This window comes from Enhydra lutris, unplaced genomic scaffold, assembly GCF_002288905.1.
Source record: "Enhydra lutris kenyoni isolate GAN:26980312 unplaced genomic scaffold, ASM228890v2 scaffoldscaffold66, whole genome shotgun sequence".
NCBI lineage: Eukaryota > Metazoa > Chordata > Mammalia > Carnivora > Mustelidae > Enhydra > Enhydra lutris.
This window is the reverse complement of record NW_019154150.1, coordinates 11,780,113-11,802,817: the sequence shown is the minus strand read 5'-3', so window position 1 is coordinate 11,802,817 and position 22,705 is coordinate 11,780,113. Positions and strand designations below refer to the sequence as shown.

General features: G+C 38.8%; 1 protein-coding gene across 1 annotated transcript in view; it reads left to right on the top strand.

The window, feature by feature from the left end:
- The window catches only part of LOC111159040 (sodium voltage-gated channel alpha subunit 11), an 88,181-nt gene extending 71,661 nt beyond the window's left edge, over window positions 1-16,520 (top strand). The window contains exons 24-26 of the mRNA XM_022521410.1: window positions 7,097-7,197; window positions 11,918-12,188; window positions 15,181-16,520. Of these exons, the coding sequence (XP_022377118.1) occupies window positions 7,097-7,197; window positions 11,918-12,188; window positions 15,181-16,208 (1,400 nt within the window). The 3' untranslated portion in view covers window positions 16,209-16,520. The remainder of the gene's footprint in view (window positions 1-7,096; window positions 7,198-11,917; window positions 12,189-15,180) is intronic.
- Window positions 16,521-22,705: the final 6,185 nt, after the last annotated feature.

Sequence of the window (22,705 nt, the reverse complement as noted above, 5' to 3'; positions counted from 1 at the left end):
AGGGAGATTTTTTTCTTCATTCATTGTAAAAACATATTTATTTTTTTCTGATTCTGTAATTCATAGGGGATTTATAGTAAATGTGGAAACAAAGAAAGATTAAAAAAGATTTTAACCACCCATAAGGTGACCACAAAATGGTAATAATTTTAGATTAAGCTTCATCATTTTGACATACTCTCTTACAGTTACTTTCTCACTAAATATGTATGTATTCCTTGTACATGAATGAGATTACATGATACTTTTAATTTTGTAGTTTTTGCCCTTCCCCATTAGTTATGAGTCTGTGTGATGAAGTCATCTTTGTTATAAAAGTCATTCCCTTCTTTTTGGACATTTAGATCATTTCCAAATTCCTTGCTCTTCTAAAACAATCATGAACATGCTTGAAATTCTCTCTGTATCTGTGGTTATTTCCTTAGGATAAGTTTCTAGAATTTGAGGCATTAAAGATAAATATTGTCAAATAACCTTTCAGAAATACTGTGCTAGGTACTCTCCTTTTGCAAGATGTAAATATGCCTGTTTGCTCTGTTCTCAACATTCTTATTTTTATAATTTTAATGATCTTCTCCAGCTTGATGGTAAAAGTGTTATCTCATTGTTTTAAATTCATTTATTTGGTCATTTGTGAGGTTATACACTTTTTTCATAGATTGATAGCTGTAAGTATTTCTCCCCTTGTAAGCTCTTTTTTTAAAGTTGAGATTGTCATCTTTTTCTTATGTTTTCAAATATTAAGTCTAATTCGTGACTTCTTATATTTCTATAATGACATTTTAATTTATAGACATTAGGGGTTTTATGGAGTCAGATTCCCAATCTTGTCCTTTTTGGCTTCTTCTCTTACATGTAAGAACTAAATCTCAGAATCCTAAAATGGGGTAACTAAATATTCACCTTTGGTTTTCCTAATTGTTTTTATGGCTCTTTTAAATTTTTCTTAAACTCTTGCAATCTATCCAAAATGTATCCTGATACTGATCAGCCTTCTTAGTATCTGCTGGGCAAGTCCCTCATTGTCCTTCTGTAACTACATTGCTGCTCTCATTTGGAAGTGTGCTGTGTAGAGTCACCTCTGTAATACGCAGCTTGATTGCAATCAGTCCCTGCAATTTGGATGTCAGGCCTTCTGATTTTTGATGGAAGCTTACATTTGAAATCACTGTTTTGATCAGGCTGTGGCACTTTGTTTTGTTTTGCTTTACTTTTTATTACAGAAAATCTCCATCATGCACAAGAGTATACTAAAATGAACCTACAAGACCCATCACCCAACACGTTTATTGACTTAAGAACATCTTCATGGCACCTATGCCCTTATCCAATCCTGCCACCAGATTTTTTTAAGAGAACAATGACATTATACTGTTTTACCCACAGATATTTCAAAACATATATCTTTTTAAAGGTAACCACAATTCCATTACCACACCTAAAAAGTTTAACACGAATTCTCTAGATTTGTCAAATACCAGGTCAACATTCAAATTTCCTTGAGTCTTTCATTTTCTTAAAATATTTATACATTTATTCATTCTTTGGTTGATTGATATTCTTTTTAAGTTGGGATTAAAATCAGGTCCTCCCATTTGACAAACTCCTTGCTCTCTGGAATGACAAGATACTCCAGGTCTAAATCATACCACTTTTGTGCCAGATCAAGAATCAGCTGTTTCTCTAAGGGGTTCTGTTTTTTGGGGAGGTGGTATTCCGAGATCACACCCTGAAGTGCTCATTGTCTTTGCTTCAATGCTTTTTCAGTGGACAGACCTACTCCAAATTTATGACTTCAAAGAAATGTATATGAAAATATGAATACTGGTCATTCAAGTTCAGATCTACAAGATTTTCACTTAACTTCTTCTTTAATAATGATCTGTATCTCCTCTTTTCCACACTGAGAAAACTGATTCTCATGGGCACAAGAAATAATAGAATTAAAATTTTTCATAATTGGGGCGCCTGGGTGGCTCAGTGGATTAAAGCCTCTGCCTTCAGCTCAGGTCATGATCTCAGGGTCCTGGGATCGAGCCCCGCATCGGGCTCTCTGCTCGGCAGGGAGCTTGCTTCCTCCTCTCTCTCTCTCTGCCTACTTGTGATCTCTATCTGTCAAATAAAATAAAAATCTAAAAAAAAAAAAAAAAAAAAAAAAATTTTTCATAATTACTCCTTTTTGTTTTATCCCCCAACACACACATAGAACAGTATCAGAATAATAATATTAATATGTACTACCATGAAGAAAGTAATTACTGAAGACATTTGCATCTGCCAGGCATCCTGAAACAACCTGGTTAACTTCTAGGGATGCATTTTTTTAATCACAAAATTAATTTTACTGTGGTACAATATATATAACATGAAATTTGCCACCTTAACCATTTTTTGTATACATTTCAATGATAGTAAATACATTCATAATGTTATCCAACGATCACCACTATCAATCCTCATAATTCTTTCATCTTGTAAAACTGAAACTCTATACTTATTAGACAATAATTCCCCATTTTCCTTCCCACTTGGCAGCCACCATTCTACTTCTGTTGCTATGAATTTGACTGTTCTAAGTACCTCCTATAAGTGGAATCATATAGTATTTAATTTTTTGTGATCGAGTTATTTCACTTAGCATAATGTCCTCAAGTTTCACCCATGTTGTAGCATATTTTTTAATTTCCTTCCTTACCACATTTTGCTCATACATTCATCTGTTGATGGAACTTGGTTTGCTTCCACATTTTAGCTATTGTGACTAAAGCTCCTGTGAACACAAGTGTGCAAATATCTCTTTGAAACCCTGATTTCAATTCTTTCAGATATACATCTAGAAGTAGAATTGCTGGATCATATGGTAATACTATTTTTAAAATTTTTTGAGGAACCACTGTACTGTTTTCCATAGAAGCTACCACTTTACGTTCCCATCAACAGTGTAATTCTGATTCTCTTCATGCTCATCAATGCTTGTCTTCTCTTTTTCTGATAGTAGCCATCCTAATGGTTGTGAGGTGGTATCTCATTTTGGTTTTTATTTGTATTTCCCTAATGACTAGTGATGTTGAATGTTTTTTCATGTGCTTGTTGGCTATTGGTTTATCTTTTTTAGAGAGATGTCTACTCAAGTCCTTTGTCAATTTTTGAATCAGATTGTTTTATTTATTTATTTGCTTATTTATTTATTTAGACTATCACTGACACATAATATTAATTTCAGATGTACACATAGTGATTTGACAAGTTTATATGTTATGGTATGTTCATCACAAGTGTAGTTACCATCTGTCACCAGGCAACACCATTACACTATCAATGATGATATTCCTTATACTTTTTTTTAAGATTTTATTTATTTATTTGACAGAGATCACAAGTAGGCAGAGAGGCAGGCAGAGAGAGAGAGAGGAGGAAGCAGGCTCCCTGTGGAGCAGAGAGCCCGATGTAGGGCTCGATCCCAGGACCCTGGGGTCATGACCTGAGCCAAAGGCAGAGGCTTTAACCCTCTGAGCCACCCAGGCACCCCTATACTGTGCCTTCTGTTCCCATGACTTATTCATTCCATGACTGGAAGACTATACCTCCCCCACAGCTTCACCCCTTTTACCCATCCTCCACCTCCTTCCCCTCTGGCAACCATCTGTTGTTCTCTGTATTTGTAGGTCTGGTTCTGCTTTTTGTCTGTTTATTTATTTCTTTTTAGATCCACATATGAGTGAAATCATATGGTATTTGTCTTTTTCAGTCTGACTTATTTCATTTAACATAATACCCTCTAGGTCCATCCATGTCTCAAATGAAATGAATTCATCCTTTTTATGGTTGCATAATATTCTTCTGTGAAGTGTGTGTGTGTACATGTGTGCACATGCATGTGCACGCACATGTGCACACGCATGTGTACCACATATTCCTTACCCATTCATCCATCAGTGGACACTTCTTTCATGTTGTAGCTATGATAAATAAGGCTAACTATAAATAAAGGGGCACATATATCTTTTCAGATCAGTGTTTTCATTTTCTTTGGGTAAATACCCAGTAGAAGAATTATTGGATCATATGAAGAACTTCCGTGTTGTTTTCCACAGTGACTGAATCATTTTGCATTCCTACCAATAGTGCATTCTCCATGTTTTTGCCAACACTTGTTTTTTTTTTATTTTAGCCATTCTGGCAGGTGTGAGGTGACATCTCATTGTAGTTTTGATTTGTATTTCCCTGATGATTAGTGATGTTGAACACCTTTTCATGTATCTGTATCTTCAGGTCCTCTGCCCATTTTTTAATTAGATTGTTGAATTGTATACATTATATATTTTGGATATTTACCTCTTACTAGATATATCATTCACAAATATCTTCTCCCATTTAGTAAGTTGCCTTTTGTTTTGTTGATCATTTCCTTCGCTGTGCAAAACTTTTTGTTTTGATGTAGTCCTGATAACTTGCTTTTGCTTTTGCTTTTGTTTCTCTTACCTCAGGAGACATATCTGGAGAAATGCTGACAAAATCCAATGCTCATTCATGATAAAACTCTTACCAAAGTGAGTTTAAAGGGAATATACCTCAACACAATAAAGGCCATATATGAAAAATCCATAGCTAATATCATATTCATACATTCATCTAGGAAAAAACTGAGAGCCTTTCCTCCAAGATCAGGGACAAGAGAAGGATGTTCACTCTTGGCACTTTTATTCAACACAGTACTGGAAGTCCTAGCCACAACAATCAGACAAGAAAAATAAAAGAGTCATCCATTTTGTTAAAGAAGAATTTACACCATCATTATTTGCAGATGGCATGATACTATACACACAAAATCCTAAAGACTCCACCAAATACTACTAGAAGTAACAAAGGAGTTCAGTAAAGCTGTAGGACACAAAATTAATATGCAGAAATTGGTAGCATTTCTGTACACTAACAATGAAGTAGCAGAAAGAGAAACTATGCAAACAATTCCATTTACAATTGCACTTAAAAGAATAAAATACCTAGGAATAAATTTAGCCAAAGAGGTGGAAGACCTATACCCTGAAAACAAAAACACTGATGAAAGAAATTGAAGATGACACAAACAAATGGAAAGATATTCTATGCTTGTAGATTAGAAGGCTTAAAATTGTTTAAATGTCCATACTACCCAAAGCAATCTACAGATTCAATGCAATCCATACAAAAATACCAGCAACATTTTTCACCACGCTAGAACAAATAACACTAAACTTTGTATGGAACCACAAAAGACCCTGAATAATCAAAGCAATCTTAAGAAGAACAAAGCTGGAGGAATCATAGTTCCAGATTTTAAGATACACTTCAAGACTGTAATAATCAAAACAGTATGGTACTGGCACAAAAATAGACACATAAGTCAATGGAACATAATAGAGAGGCCAGAAACAAACTCATATAGTGAATTAATCTATGACAAAGGAGGCGAGAATATGTAATGGGTAAAGAACAGTGTCTTCAATAAATGGTTCTGGGAAAACTGGATAACTGCTTGTAAAAGAATGAAACTGAACCACTTTCTAACACCATATACAAAAATAAGCTAAAAATGGATTAAAGACCTAAGTGTGAAACCTGAAACCATAAACATTCTAGAAGAGAACACAGGTAGTAATTTCTCTGACATTGGCTGTTTGGGTTTTTTGTTGTTAAATTTTAAGAGTTTTCCATATATTCTGATTAATCCCTTATCAGATATATGATATATAGATATGTTTCCACATTCTTTGGATTGCCTTTTTACTCCATTGATAGTATCTTTTGATGCACATAATTTAAAAATTTTCATGAAGTCCAATTTATCTATTTTTTCTTTTGTTATCTCTGCCTTTGGTGTTATATGAAAGAGATCATTGCCAGATCTAGTGTTGTGAAGTTTTGCTCTATGTTTTCTTCTGAGTTTTGTTGTTTTAGAGCTTACATTTATGTCTTTGATGTATTTTGAGCTATTTTTTGTGTATGATGTTAAGTAAGAATTTAACTTCATTCTTTTGCATGTGGATATCCAGTTTCCCAGCACCATTGTTGAAAAGACTGTCTGTCCTAGGGCTGAATATTTTTGGTCTATACTGGTAGTGGTGAAAATTCAAATCCCACACTGTCATCAATGCAGGCCTGGATTCACAGATTGTCAGGAAAGACTGGGTTTTTACCCATAGGCCAGACTAAGACAGTTTCCTTCCTGTCTTCCACTGCCTATTGACCGATTCTGTTTTCTTCTTCACGCTTTCATTGACAGCACTTAAGAAGGAGTCTCGGATTCATGTGGGACCTTGGCATAAGCCCACAGACTTTTCCTCATGACTCCGTTGTAGTTATTAAGGCCCAAGATTCTAGTTTTTACAGAGATTAGCAAATGCTCTTAGTCCAGCAGTGGCTTCAGGATAATTTACTACTCTTTGATCACTGTTGATTTTCAGACCCCAGAGATCTTCCTTACTTTTGTGCAAGTTTAGCTGTACATTTTAAAAGAATTCTGTTTTAATTTGCCCAGCATTTCTAGATATTTTACTTCCTCCTAAAATTTCCAGAAATGAAAATTCTTATTCATATGTCTTTTTGTTCTTGTTCAATAATGAAAACATTTAAAGCTCTCTAGGTTTTTTTTTTTTTTTTCATAAGAGTGGGTATGGAAAATTTTATGAAATTTTATTAATAATGATATATGCCTTAATTCATTTATTTAGGAGAGTTTTAATTGCCATTTGGTGAGATTTTTGTTTAAATTTTTGTTACTAATATCTATTTTTCTTGCATTGTGATTTGATTTATGCAACCTAAAATATAGTTTTTTTAAAGGTATGGTGGGTGTTTGCAAAGAGTGTGTAATCTTTGTTCATATTCTAAAAACTAATATGTAACTGATAAAAGTTACATTTTTTCTCTTTTCTTTAGTTTAAATCTTATTTCGGCCCTCCTATAGAGAGTCCAGTCTCTTTTGCTTCCAATTGGAATTTTAGGAGTTGTTGATAGAATGTAATATAACTTTGAAACTACTTCTGAAAGTTCAGATCTTGTTTCCAAAAAAACTGTTAATAATAATAATTAGCTCTCATCTTCTCCATATACTTAGGTGGCGAAGACATTTTTATGACAGAAGAACAGAAGAAATACTATAATGCAATGAAAAAATTAGGATCCAAAAAACCTCAAAAGCCCATTCCAAGACCTCTGGTGAGAGCAAAGATTCATTCTAAATACGTAGATCCATTAAGTGGTCTTGAGCTCAGACGTTTGCAGTGCTGTTCTTTATTCTTTAAGTTTACAGACACTATCTAAGAAATCAACAAAGACCCAGACACACCGGTGTCTGGCTCAAGTCCTTAGGAAAATTAGACATTTGAATTCAATAACAAGAACTTGAGCAACAACTTTCATTTGCTTTCTAGTGAGCACACAATAGGTGCTTAGTATATACTCATTGTAACGACGTAAACTTACTAGTTTGTTTTAACTAAATTTTTTTCTTATTTTTAAAGTCCTACAATATAGTTAACATACAGTAGAATATTAGTTTCAGGTATATAATGTAGTAATTCAGCACTTCCATACATAACCCAGTACTCATCATGACAGGTGCACTCCTCAATCCCCCCCCCAACCACCTCCCTTATGGTAACCATCAATTCTCTATAGTTAAGAGTCTCTCTCTTGGTTTGCCTCTCTCTCTTGGTTTGCCTCTCTCTCCACTCCCTTTGTTCATTTGTTTTGTTTCTTAAATTCCCTATATGAGTGAAATCATATGCCATTTGCCTTTCTCTGACTTATTTCACTTAGCATTATTCTTTCTAGCTCCATCCACGTCATTGCAAATGGCAAAATATCATTCTTTTTTATGGTTGAATAATATTCCATCTTATATCTACCACAGCTTCTGTACCCATTCATCAGTTGATGGACACTTGGGCCTTTTCCATAACTTGGCTACTGTAGATAATGCTGATGTATATATTGCGGTGAATATATCCCTCTGGATTAGTATTTTTGTATTATTTGGGTAAATACCCAGTAGTGTGACTGTTGGATCTTAAGGTAGTTCTATTTTTGAGTTTTTGAGGAAATTCCATACTGTTTTCCACCAGTTTGCATTCCCACCAACAGTACATGAGTGGTCCTTTTTCTCCACATCCTCACCCACACCCGTTGTTTCTTAAGTTGTTGATTTTAGCTATTCTGACAGGTAGGAGGTGATATCTCATTATGGTTTTGACTAAATATTGACCAATTTAAAATGTATTCATAATATGTTTTACCGACCTTTCTGGTGTGAAGTCTTAAGTCATGCATACCAGCTTCCACTTCACCAGTATTTATGATAAAATTTCTATATCAGGAGTTGACCCAAAAAAAGGGTCATATAGTAAACATTGCAGGCTTTGCAGGCCACATGGTCTCTGCTGTCACTGTTCAGCTCTGCCATGTAACACAAAAGCAGCCATAGATAGTACAGAACAAATGTGCATGGCTGTGTTCTAGTGCAACTTGATTTATAGTCACTAAAACTTGGATTTCTTTAATTTTCACATGTCAAAATTTTATTTTCCTTTTGAGGTTTTTCCCAGACATTAAAAAATGTAAAACCCATTCTGAGCTCACAGATTATACAAAAAACCAGTAGTGGGCCAGATCTGGCCTACAGGATATAGTTGGCTGACCCTTACTCTCAATGAATCTTGCTTATCAAGTACTCCAGAGCTGCTTTGTGTTTGCGGTCTAATTGAAGAGCTGGAACTTGATCACATCAGATTATAAAGTAATACACTAGGCATAGTTGGTAGCTCTGACAAGTAATTTCGAAGGTTTTCAAGGCAGGAAGGGTCAGTGGGGAAGTTCGGGAAAGCGGTATGGAAGAGGAGTTTGATATCCAAAGCATTTATAGGATTTAGAGATTTTCATTTGAACATGAGACCCCAAATTATCAAAGGTATGTTTAGTCTACTGCTATTCCCATAACTCAGAAAAGAGCCTAAAGTGTATTCTCAGTAATTATTAGTTGAATGTTTTAGGGTACACTCAGAGTCCATCCCACTAGGATTGAATATTTGTGTTGCAGTAAAAATATCTGGGAACGTTAGGACAAAGTGTTTAGAATTTAAACAATGAAGAATTTTTTTACCAAGAGGTTAATGATGCAACTATATTTGGAGAGCTCTTATTTGAATTTGAGCCAACAAAAAAGACAAAGAGAATTTTTATTTACATGTGCATGCTGTGCAACCACTGACTCAATACCAGTTGGTCCTAGATTTGAAATTAACTAAAAGAATCATGAGACACAATAGGTTCCCGCATATTTACCCATTTATTTCATAATATGAACCAAGCAAGGCAGCACATAGCCAAAGAGAAGTTGCAATGACATAGCTGCAGCTTCTAGGTCTCTCCCCCGCCCTGAGCATGCTAAGTTGCAAGGGATGAGCTTCATGTGGGCAAAGACTACTTTACCTGAAGCAAGCCTCCAACTCCATGCTTTAACTATGTCTTCTGGCATGTTCATCACATGGTTCATCCGGGAACAGGTGTCATGCTGTAGCCCTCCCTGTGTAGCTACAGCTTACCAGTCAGGGCTTCACAAGGAGGAATTCCAAAAAACAGGTATCATCTCCCCAGTTAATGCATCACATTTACCTTAACTTCTGTATTCCAGGGAGCAGTGTTGCATGAGATAAACACATATTCCAGATGTCCCTGAGTTTAAGACTTTTAAATCAGCTGTTAGCCCTTAACTCACAACTTTACCTCCCCACAGACTTTTTTTAATCTCTAAAATCTAAATATGATTTTTGACCTTTGGAAAAAATGAATAGCAGTTACATGGGGACAGGGGGAATCTAGCTGTCCTAACCTGAGCAGTGATGTATTTTATTTTTAACAGTAGGGGAAGGGATCTGGAACCATTTCTGATTCTTTCTGAGCCATCCACATGGAGGGCTTCATTACTGATTTAAAAATGATACTGGGTAGAATTCACTGTACATTCTCTTTTTTTTACATTTTTACATTTTTTACATTTACATTTTACATTTACATTTATTTACATTTTTTATTATGTAATGTTATTTTTTATATTATGTTATGTTAGTCACTATACAGTATATCACTAGTTTTTGATGTAGTGTTCCAAGATTCATTGCTCACTGTACATTCTAAAGTGATACCCAATGTTTTTTTATATCTGTCAGTTTAGGGAACTTGTATTCTTGATCTCCTCTGTTTCTCTAAATATTAAACTATCAGGCCTAAGCTTACTCTCCCTCACTGTTATTCTTACCACTCACTGTGATTTCCTGGAGAGCACCCTTAAAAGTATCTTTTCTTCAGGTCCTTTCTGACTTCCTAGATGCATTCTCACACAGCAAATGCAATTGACTTGCAAGTTTCTTCTCCAGATTCCTAAAAGTTTTAATGATTGTGGGACAAAATTTGGAAAACACAAACCTAAATGTAGTATCCCTCCAGTGCTGTCCCTACCCTCTCTCATTGCTTTTGCTCTCACTGACTGATACCGTCCTTTCTCATGGTTTTAATTCATGTCGGTATTGGTGCCATTGAACTCCACATCGGCATTCCAGCTCTGCACCTGAGCTCCAAACCCATACCTTTACCTGCCCAGGGCCCTCAGATTCCCCAATGGCCCCTCGAACTCAGTGTTCTCTAGGCAGATCTTAATCGTGTTCCTCCAAAATGCCTCATTCTCTATTCTCTTGAAAGGCCCTACCAGCCAGAAACTGTAGCCTCAGGCCATCATTTTCCCATAGCCACCTCCATTCAAACAGTCTCTGACTTCTGCATCTACTTCCATATTAGCTCTTAAATCTAAATGTTTACATCTCTCTCCACTATTATCAACACAAACCAACATCATCTTTTGCCCAATTACCATTACAGATAGCTGGGGTTCTAAAAGTGGTTCTCAGGAGTTTAGGCGTTTTCTAAATAGACTACTGTATGTATATTTTGATTAGAGGATAATATAATATAAAATACCTTAATGTATATGTATATTGTAAAACAATCAATTAATAGTCAAGAATGTCATACAATATTAGTGTCTGAGTTTGTGTTTAAGAATAATTTTCCACTAAGTAAGTAAAGTAGTGCTTCATAGCTGTTAAATTATAGAAAATACAGTGAGACAGCTGAGTCATTTCACTGTACATGGTAGATTAGGCATGCGAACTTGAGCTAGAGTCTATACCAGAGCAATTAGCATATACTTACTTTGTGAGCAGTATGACTATCTATGTACCAACCAATATGTAAGTTCACCATCAATAATAAAATGAAATAATAATTTTTCTGTTTTCAGTAATCATTACATCACAGTCCCATTTATCTAGCCTTATTTTCAAGTGAACAGGATTTAGAAAATTGGCATTTAAGAACTGCTTGAATACAGAGTTTTGGTTAAGTATACTTAGGCCTCATTATTCTGAATTAACAAATGGAGGCTTGGGGATGTTAATTCCATTTTGTCCAACATAATTATGTGAGTAGGAATCCTCAGCATTAATATTATTGAAGCTCAAATAAAGAAACAGATGAAGTATAGAAACCAAAATTCATCTTTTTATTATTAAATCCAACACGAGCTGTTTTATTTCAGCAAAACATCATCCATCATATCAAAGTTATGTCATTACCAAACATTTTTTTTTGTTTTAAAATGGAATTAAAGCTATAAGCCTACAACTTCAAAACACTTATGTAATTGAATTTAAATGAAAATGTAAATACAAGAATTTCTTGTTGTTTAAAAAGGGTATGCATTTTTCAAGAAACTGCTTCAATTGTAAGAAAGGACAAATTCTGTTGTATGTGCCTTTTTTATGTAGGTGATTTCATTCTGACAATGCAAAATGATCTAAGATTCCTGTTTCCTTTTCCCTCTCAGAATAAATGCCAGGGTCTCGTGTTTGATGTAGTCACAAGCCAGGTCTTTGACATCATCATCGTCATCCTCATTTTGCTCAACATGCTTTGCATGATGGCTGAATCAGATGACCAGTCTGTGGCCACGAAAGTCATCCTTGAACGTCTCAACCTGGCCTTTGTGGTCATCTTTACAATTGAATGTCTCATCAAAATCTTTGCTTTGAGGCAATACTACTTCACCATCGGCTGGAATTTATTTGACTGTGTGATCGTGGTTCTTTCTATTGTTAGTAAGTAATATCAGAAGCCTGAGGGGCTTTAATCTGAGAGCTAGAAGTAAATCTTAGCATTTGGAAGTATGTCCAGACTATCCACAAAGCAACAAATTGGGTTTAATGTGGTTTCTGGAAAAAAGAAAAAAAAAGACAGGTGTACTGCTGCCATTCTCTACTGGGAAGTTGCTAGGAGATACAGAGCAATTTTCATTCCTTTGACTGTTTACATAACTGAAATAGAGAGTTAAATAACTGTGTGGATCCATTTATTCAATGGAGATAGATAAAATTAAGATGACATTAAAGTGTCTATAGGGATATCTGGGATATCCATAACTGAGTCAGAGTTCTACCTTTCCTGTGCAACTATAAGCTCTCATGAATGTCTTTAGTCTTAAGGATTTGATGCTTAGTTCCCGTGGTTTTCCTTAGTTCAGAATCCATGCGGCAGTTATTGCACCCCTGTGATACTGCTAGGCCTTCTCTCACCTCTTATGCAGGACCTCCATAGCCCAGCCTAAACTGTACTTCCAAGAGTGTGTCATGAGGACAAGCAGTGCTTTCTTTTTATTCTGTATCCCATGTTAACTTAAACCACAGCATGAACTATGCTTGTCTCAACTGCTTGGACCCCATTCACCAACCAGTCTTATTCCATAATCACTATATTTTTCTTAACATAGGCAGGATTTACTATAAGATTTATGGAAGAAGAATAGAGGAAAAAAAGGGTTGTTTCCATTTACGTTTTTATAACACACACACTCACACACTCCAACTCTGAAATTAAATTCTTCATGGCTAAGCCACGAGAGTTTACACCTTGGGTTTTTGCAGTTTGCTTTTTTTTTTTTTTTTTTAATAATTGTGTGCAACCACTCAGGGGCCATTCTCATAGTTCAAAAAGCAATGGAAGGAAAAAAAACCAATGGAGACAATGAAAACTGATTTCACAAGTGGAAGCTTTTGTACTATTTCAGAAAGGATGTGTTAAACAGATATGTGAGATCAAAATATTTTGTTCCTATCACTACAGCAGCAATGCAGATGTTTCCAAGAACAAGAAAATGGTACAACTCATAGTCTGTTCTGGTTTCTAAGCCATGAATTTGATGTAGATAAAGTTTAGCAATAGATCCTTCCACACACCTCCAGTGAAACAGATTGTTAAACTTTATCAGTCAATTCTAATTTCAAGTCCTGGTGAAACTGACAGCAGTATTAAGCTCAGAAAATGATGGTAGAATGACTCTGGCACAGCCCTCTGAGAACTTGAAGAACCCCTTCCTCCAATACGCAGAGAGCAACTCATTTATTCTACCGCTTACTGAACTCCTTCCAGGCAGTGCCAGCCATCATGCAGGTTGTGGAAATATTTCTTATTTCTGTCCTTTGAACAACTGCTAGGCAATTGCAGTCACACAGCAGAGCACTGTATAGTATTTTGCTCCATGGATGAGAAAATCCACACCTTGAGCCAAGTCCTACTCACCAATGTAGGCAGCATTTTATATGCCTTTGCCAGTAGATCTGCCACCCAACGCTAAGCCTCTACACTTTCCCAAGCTCTTTACTAAGCTTTTAGAGAAATACAAAATGAGTGTGAGTCAAAGTGAATCCTTCTCTAGGAGTTAACAATGTAGTTTAAGTATTAAGTACTAAAGTATTAAGTTTAACTTTTAAGTACTTAAAGAGTCAGAAAAAGATAGAGAAATTAACTGCATACCAAATCCCATGGTACACAGAAAAACTGAGCTAAGATAACAGATAGATTACTGTGTGTTCCATTAGTCAAAGAAATACTTGTGAAGGAGGTAGCCTTAAAGGGTGGACCTCCTCCCAGTGTTATTAAGTTGGAACTGAATAAATTCCACACCTCACTACTGTTGGCTGCCCAATTAACATGTGAATTTTACTTCATGGGCACAGTTGGGCAGTTGGTGAAATAGATTATGAATTAGTTCTCTTAGTCATTAGTCATTAGGTGATAGCCAATAATTCTGGCTGCCCATCTCCCGTAATGCCTTTGAGGACCTCCCACCCCCACCCAGAGGAAGAGCAAGGCCATGTCTACACAAGACAAACATGTTCCAGCCATTCTATAATATTTGGGCCAAAATGTGAATTGTTTCAAATCTTTTATCACTTGCTTACAGAATAGGCAATGAGAGAACAGGATGACATTTTAGGCCAAATATTTAGCTGTTTGCAGAAACCTCTGCTTGAGATCCCATTTTTGGAGGTGTCTACAACAATAAGGAAAGTATCTCCAACTTAGTCCCTTAAGCCTTCTGAGTGGACCTCAGGAGTCCTTCCTCAGGATGAGCATATTGACAAGTATGAGAGCTCTGCGGCAGCTTCCACATAGAGTTGAACATCCCCAAAACACCATCTCCCTCCAGCCCTGCCCTGTCCTTGCCTATAGCAAGCTGTGTTCAAATTCCCCTATATACATAAAAACCTCCCTTTTTAAGGAGTTTTGGGGTTAGACATTCCACAATTTCCACTGATAGCTCAGGCTCAAGCCAACCATCAATCAGTGTCAGAAGTTTCTCCTTCCGTTAACCTGAAGGACTATATAGTTAGTTTATCTGCTTTCCGTTCTTTGTATCCAGTAAATATGGAAAACTATTACATTTGTTATCCCATCAGTGACTTTCAATACCCAACACAGATAACACACTTCAGGTGTACAAGATAGGTCACAAAATAGCCTTTCATAAATGGCATTTTCTTTCCTTTCCTTGGGTGTCTTCAATATTATAGACATCCTATTTTATCTGAAGTCCCATCTAAAGTTGTATGGTGCTTGGAAATTATTTTCTAAGTTAAGGCACAGATAGACATTTTCCCTGATATTAAAGAAAGTTCTTAATTTGTGCGGCACATAGATTACAAAGTACTGATTAAAAATTGGTCCCAGTAAGAGTTCAAGGCAGGAGAGACAGGCTGGATCTGAAAGCAGGGTGCCTACTGGAAATTAATTGTTCTATCTCCTTCTCCTAAGGTGCAATGATTTCTGCCTTGGAGGACCAACAGCACATTCCTTTTCCTCCAACACTCTTCAGGATTGTCCGCTTGGCTCGGATTGGTCGGATCCTGAGACTTGTTCGGGCAGCACGAGGAATTAGGACTCTCCTTTTTGCTCTGATGATGTCTCTTCCTTCTCTGTTCAACATTGGTCTTCTACTTTTTCTGGTTATGTTTATTTATGCCATTTTTGGTATGAGCTATTTTTGCAGAGTGAAGGAGGAACATGGAATTAATGACATATTCAACTTTAAAACCTTTGTTGGCAGCATACTGTGCCTCTTCCAGATAACCACCTCAGCAGGCTGGGATGACCTCCTCAAGCCCATGTTGCAATCAAAGGATTCAGGAAACCCCAACTTAGACAACCGTTACTTCCATGCCATAGCCATCACCTACTTTGTCAGTTACATCATCATCTCCTTTCTCATTGTTGTCAACATGTACATTGCTGTGATTTTAGAGAACTTCAACATAGCCACTGAAGAAAGTGAGGACCCTTTGGGTGAAGATGACTTTGAGATATTCTATGAAGTCTGGGAAAAGTTTGACCCAGAAGCAACACAGTTCATCAAATATTCTGCCCTTTCTGACTTTGCTGATTCCCTTCCTGAGCCTTTGCGGGTGGCAAAGCCCAATAAATTTCAGTTTCTCATGATGGACTTGCCCATGGTGAGTGGAGATCGTCTCCACTGCCTGGATATACTCTTCGCATTCACCACTAGGGTGCTTGGTGACTCCGATGGCCTGGACAGCATGAAAGTGATGATGGAGGAGAAGTTCATGGAAGCCAACCCTTCCAAGAAGTTATATGAACCCATAGTCACCACCACCAAGAGGAAGGAAGAGGAAAGATGTGCTGCTGTTATTCAAAAGGCCTTTCGAAAATACAGACTGAGGATGTCCATGAGTGCCTTGGGAGACAGGCCCTGTTCACCACTCCACACACTCTGCAATGGAGACCTGTCTGCCTCTGGGGCTGAGGGCAAGGTCCACTATGACTAAGCCCCTACTTCCTCTCCTACCTCACAGCCTCATCACCTGGCCTCTGGCGTCTGAGCTCCAGGGGTCCACAGCTCAGTGTGTGAATAAGCAGTCGACTCCCCAAACTGGCCATCCCATTTTTTTCTGCCTAAAAGAAGTGGTATTTCAAGTGCTTATTTCAAACAGGTCTTACAGGGTTAGAAAATAAGGCTGCCTCACTATGAATCACTGGTACTGTTTTAGCAAGGAGAAGGACACCAGAAGGGCTATAGAGGACACACCAATGTTAGGATTGAAACACAGTTCAAGTCACATAAAAAAAAAAAAAAAAGAATAAGAAACAAAAAACTTGTTAAAAATTTAAAAGTGTTTTTCCATATTGTTTCTAGGTACATTGTTTAATGCCTTTGCTCAATGTTTTCCCCAATGCACATATGTGGCTTATCACATGTAACTCTCTTGCATGCTGAGTAAAAATTCAAAACCTGCTAATAAATAAATAGCTTATTACAAATATTTTTACCAACATTAGTATTTTGGGTGTATTTCAAACAAAAGGCATGATCTTGGCTTGTCATTTATCACCCTTTCACCAGCTACAATCTCCGTTATATACATTTGGAAAAAAATAAATAAATGAGACTTTCAGTTTATATTTTCATTCAGATGGTACATTCATTCAGATGTATTTCATGCAGACGGTATCTTTCTTTCAAAAAATCTTCTTTGGTGGCTGCACGAGTAGCCATTCAAAAGTGGTGCTTTGCTTGGAATTAAGATGGGAGCCCATCATATGGGGATAAGTGTGTAACAACTGGTTCTTCAGAAAAAAAAAAAAAATGCCATGATTTGTAACATGCATCGATTTCTATGGTGAATACTCCCATCAGGACCGAGTTCAGGCTACCACCATGATATTCCTGAATGTGAAGTTGGGAAGAGATGCCCAATTAGTTCTTGTGAGCTGGCCCTAGCTGGCTCCAGCCTACCACGGGCTGGAACCAATAAGAAAGCCTCACTTAAAAGATCTGTGGTGGCCACCTTGGACTGAGAGAGTGCCTTCTTAGCTACACCTGAACCTTGTGGTTGGAGAGCCAGAGAATGTACTGGTTAGCCAGCGACCTTAGCTTGATGACCCTTTCCATTCTGCCTGAATGTCTGCGTAAAATGCAGTCCAGAGAACAACCCAGGCCTATCAAAAGACCTAGGACTTCCCTAAAACCTGGAGATGCCCAGAGACCAAACAAGACATCAGGCCTGGCAAGAGGCTGCACTGGGGGTGGAGAACCTACATCATGATCATTGTAGTGTGGAGGAAAACCCTGTGCGAACCAGTCCCGCAGATAGGCTGGAGGGGCTGGCATGCCATCAGGAGCCCAACGTCTGAGCTCTGAGCCTCTGAGCCTCTGACCTGCTCCTCTTTGCCCAGCACTGGGTGCTCTGGTGCACTGAACTGGTGATTATTTTCAGTGTGTATTCATGTCCAGTCCAGGATTTGAATTTTTATGAGTTTTGTAGGCAGCCTTATGCTCTGGAGCATTGGCAAAATAGCAATGCTGTCATTATCTAATCATATTCAATACCTAATTTTTACTTAGTGGTTGCTGTGCATTGGGTACTGGCTGAGCATTTGTCATGAATAATCTCAGTTGTACCTCACAGTAACCCAGTGAACATGCGGTCACTCACCTGGTGGAGCCTGAGCCTTTGTGCCATGCTGGGGAAGAGGAATGCGTGGTCCCAGAGCCAAGAAACCTTTGAGACAGGGCCATAGGGGCTCTCCAGCAGGGCTGCAAGGGCCTTGTAAAAATCACCAGTTCCAAAGTCATGACCAGTTCCACCTGAGGCACTTTGGATGACTGATGAGTTCCCTAAAAGATGCCTCTGATTATGAACACGGGATGTTTTACAGATGCTTACCAAGTTTTCTAAGCAAAGCGGCTGGCCATCATTCCAGTAGGGATACCTTCCAGCTGGAGGCAGGGGAGGCTCTGGAAGGATATGGTCTTGCCCATCCCAGGTTACAGTTTAGGGGCCTGGGTATGATCTGTTCTGTGCAGGAGCTTCGTCTCTCCCATACACACCTGTGCATCCCCAGATGGTCCCTTTTTGCTGAGACTGGGCTCCCGAAGCCAGCTCTCAGGGAGAGCACAGGATCCTCTTAGCTTTAGCAAGAAACTGAGCCACACTACCTTCACTAGATGGCAGCAAATGCTCAACATGCTCTTTTCTGAGTACTGCACAGCATCTGTGTGTGAGCCTGGCCCTCAGAGAGTCAGAGGGCTAAGGGAGGAAAGTCAAGGCAGGAAGTGGTGAATTACCTAAATCATGGATGGGTGCAAGAAATCTCCCTCCCCTGAGAAAGCTCTCACTCCTCCTGTGCGAGAATCCAGGGTCCCCCCAAGACTCAGAGATGATAGCTCCATCCTCCTGGGACCACACTGAATGTCCAGGGCAAACAGCCCTACAGGCACAAGAAACCAGCTGTCTTGTCTTCAGGGTCTTATTTCCAGGCAAATCAGCCCCTGCTTAATTCAATGAACAGACATGTCCTGGAGGGCTGGTGCAGTCCCATGCTGTATAAACCCCTTACAATCAATGGCCCTTAACCTAAGAGCATATATGCTGATTGGGAAGAGTATTAGATAAGCAATCATGTGATGATAACACAATGCAACATAACAGGTACAGTAAACCGGGGATACCCCTCTGCTCTGAGTGTCACTGTAGGTAGGCTCCTGGGAAGGCTTCATGGAAGAAAGTGGGATACCCCAGATGAGAGAGATAGATGTGCAGGATTGTGACTGGGAGAGGGGTTGTTTGAGAGGTTTGAAGTAGAGGGGATGGCAGAGTGTAAGGAGTATAAGGAGAGAGTGGAGAAAGTGTAAAGAGGTACCAGCTCTCCAAATTGGGACTTAAAAGTACAGTTAGTGGAGCAGCCCCAACAGAATCTTAGAAATGGGCTGTTTTATGGAGAAGCTTAAATGCCAGAGTGAGAAGTTATATATTTAGGTAATAGGGAGTCATCGAAGGTATTTGAAAGGGGGAGAAAAATTAATCAGACAGAATATGCAGGGTGGAATGCGCTGGAAAGAGAGCAGAATACTGGTCCTAGAGGGGAAGAGGCACTGAGTGAGGAGAGAGGCAGGGACGATGAAGTGTGACCCTAGGATGTTTGTGCCATGGCAGAAGGGTCTGGGGAAGCCTTGGGATTTTTGTCAGGGTGACAAGGTAGATAGCAGTACAAGTTACCAAGTTAGTGAGTATAGGAGGGCAAGAGTTTATTTGTTTCCATGGTTATAGCAGAAGAAAATTTTAAAATTCAGTTTGGAACATTTTGAAGGTTTAAGATGCCAGGTCCAAGTGACAGTATCCAGCCAAGAACTTGAGGATACGACATGAACAGGAATCCTCAGCACAGGGATGACATTTGAAACAGCAGGAGCAGATGAAATTATGGGGGAGTGCAGCATACCCAGATCTAGAAGGAGAGGACTCCTCCTGGGGGCATGCATTCAGAGAGTAAAGATGAGGAGAAGAGACAGTTCAGGGAAGGGTGTGGGGAGATAGGTGAAGGTACACACCATGACATGTAGTTTGGGCATGGAGCAGACTTCATGAGAAATCACAGCCAGCAAGATAAGTGACATGGTCCCACCTTTTCATCCCTTCCACCAAGAAGCAGCAAGGAGCCAGGACACAGTGTAGTTGTGTTCTAGGAAAGGATCCCGCTAGGGAGCAGATCTTCTGCCTTTTTATTGAGCAAGCATGAGAGTTTGCCTTATAAACAACCCAGGCGTAGGAGCCAGCTGTTCTGGGGAGCTGTCTTGGAATGTCAGCTACTAGTGCTCAGCGCCCTTGGGAAAGTTGAAATCCTGTACATCTCCTCCTGCTCAAGAAGGGGGAGCCACCGGTCCCAGATAGCTTGTTGCCTGGCAACCCAGAGAGAAGCTCCAGGGTCATTCGTTGGGCAATCCTGTCCATTGCTGCACAAGGAGTAATCATAAAGGCAGTGAGAAAACAGGTACTAACATTTATTGAGCACTTACTCTGGACTCGGCTGCCACTTGAGCAGGACTACCCCCCTTAATCTGCACGACAGCTTTATTAGACAAACTATTTTTAATCTTCATTGCTCTGTTGAGAACACCGAGCCATGTGGAGGAAGTAAGAGGCTAGTTCAAACCCAAGCAGTCTGGACACAGAGCTCAAGCTTTCAACCACGACACCCCACTGGCCAGACACCGGAGGCTAGAGTGACTGCCATTGAAGGAGGACATCTAGTTCCCCTGGTAACGTTCTGTGACTGTCTCACCATCCATCTCCTCTCCTCTGGAGATGATGCATGTTTTCGAAGTTCTACCACTGTGGAAACATCCACTACATGGGGAGATGCAGATGGGGCGCCCCTCTGCAAATTCTGCATCCTCAGTTCTGCCAGTGTACTCAGTTCCCTACTATTTTGACCTAGTTTCCATCCTTTTATCATTCTCTGCCTCCTCCAGGCAAACTCCTCTCACAGCTGGTAGAAAGAGAGTAGAACATGGGTCCCTTCTAGCAGGGGGCAGGAGCAGATTCTCCCCTCTTTTCGGACAATATAGGTACAGCTATTAAGGCAGGCTTCAAGTGTGCTAATGTAATAGTGGTGACATGAGCGGTGACATGAGATGTAAGGGGGCCCTGCGGATTTAGTCTGCCATAGTCTCTGTCAGTCCCCCACCCTAAACCACCCGGAAGGAGCATACGGTCCGACAAAACCACTGTGTCTGCTGAGCGGTTGCTAGTTCAGGTGCCTTCACCTCCTCTAAGCTCTTTCTATATTAAAAATCTCTTCTGGATCCAAATCACAATGAGGATGCGTACTCTGTTTCCCCCCCCAGCTTTACTGAGGTATAAAAGTTGTATATATTTAAGGTGTACAACATGATGGTTTGATCTATGTATACATGGTGAAATGATTAACACAATCAAGGCAATTTGCACATCCAACACCTTCGTTTCCAACCCCCTTTTTTTTTGGCATGCTGAGAAAAATGTAAAATCTATTTTCTTAGCAAATTTGTGGTATACAATACAGTATTATTAGCTATAGTCACCTTGCTGTACATTCAATTCCTAGAACGTATTCATCTTATACCTTTATATACCATCTGTTTCCCTCACTCCCCCACGCCCCCAGCTCCTGGTAACCAACCACCTTTCTATTTTCTGGTTCTATGAGTTGGACATATTCTAAGGATAATTTTGGAATAATTTCTATTAATATCAACTCTGAAGCTTAGTTGTATGTGGGGTAGTAGTTATTTGTGACCTAAGGATAATTATGAGTTGGACATATTTTAGATTTCATATATAAGTGAGGTCATGCAGTATTTGTCTTTCTGTGTCTGGCTTATTTCAGTTAGCATAATGCCCTCCAGTTTCTTCCATGGTGTCACAAATGGCAAGATTTCCTTCTTTTTCATGGCTACATGGTATTCCATTACCATTCCAAATGATAGCCTATTCACATTTTTAAAAAGATGCTTGTTAAATTGTTCATTATAATAAAATAAATGACAAATACCACACTAATCTCTGACTCACTGTATCTGAGTATACATCCAATATATTGTTTGTTTTTGTTTTTTTAAACATTTAAAAAATTTTAATTCAATTAATTAACATATAATGTATTATTTGTTTCAGGGGCTGTGATTCATCAGTCTTATATAATACCCAGTGCTCATTACATCACGTACCCTCCCCAATGTCCATCACCCAGTTACCCCATCCCTCCACCTTCTCTCCTCCAGCAACCCTCAGTTTGTTTTCTATGATTAAGAGCCTCTTATGGGGGACGCCTGGGTGGCTCAGTTGGTTGAACGACTGCCTTCGGCTCAGGTCATGATCCCGGGGTCCCGGGATCGAGTCCCACATCGGGCTCCCAGCTCCATGGGGAGTCTGCTTCTCCCTCTGACCTTCTCCTCGCTCATGCTCTCTCTCACTGTCTCTCTCTCAAAAATAAATAAATAAATAAAATCTTAAAAAAAAAAAAAAAAAGAGCCTCTTATGGTTTGTCTCTCTCTCTGGTTTCTTTCTTTCTTTTTTTTTTTTTAATTTATTTATTTGTCAGAGAAAGAGAGAGAACACAGGCAGAGGGTGTGCAGGCAGAGGGAGAAGCAGGCTCCTCCTGAGCAAGGAGCCTGATGAGGGACTCAATCCCAGGACCCTAGGATCATAACCTGAGCTGAAGGCAGATGGTTAACTGACTGAGCCTCCCAGGCATCCCTCCCTCTCTGGTTTCATCTTGTTTTATTTTTTCCTCTCTTCCCCTAAGAACCTCTGTTTTATTTCTCAAATTCCACATGTCAGTGAGATCACATGATAATCGTCTTTCCCTGATTGACTTATTTTGCTTAGCATAATACCCTCTATTTCCAGCCATGGCATCACAAATGGCAAGATTTCTTTTTCTTTTTTTGAAGGCTAACTAATATATATATATAATATATATATTATATATATATATACATATA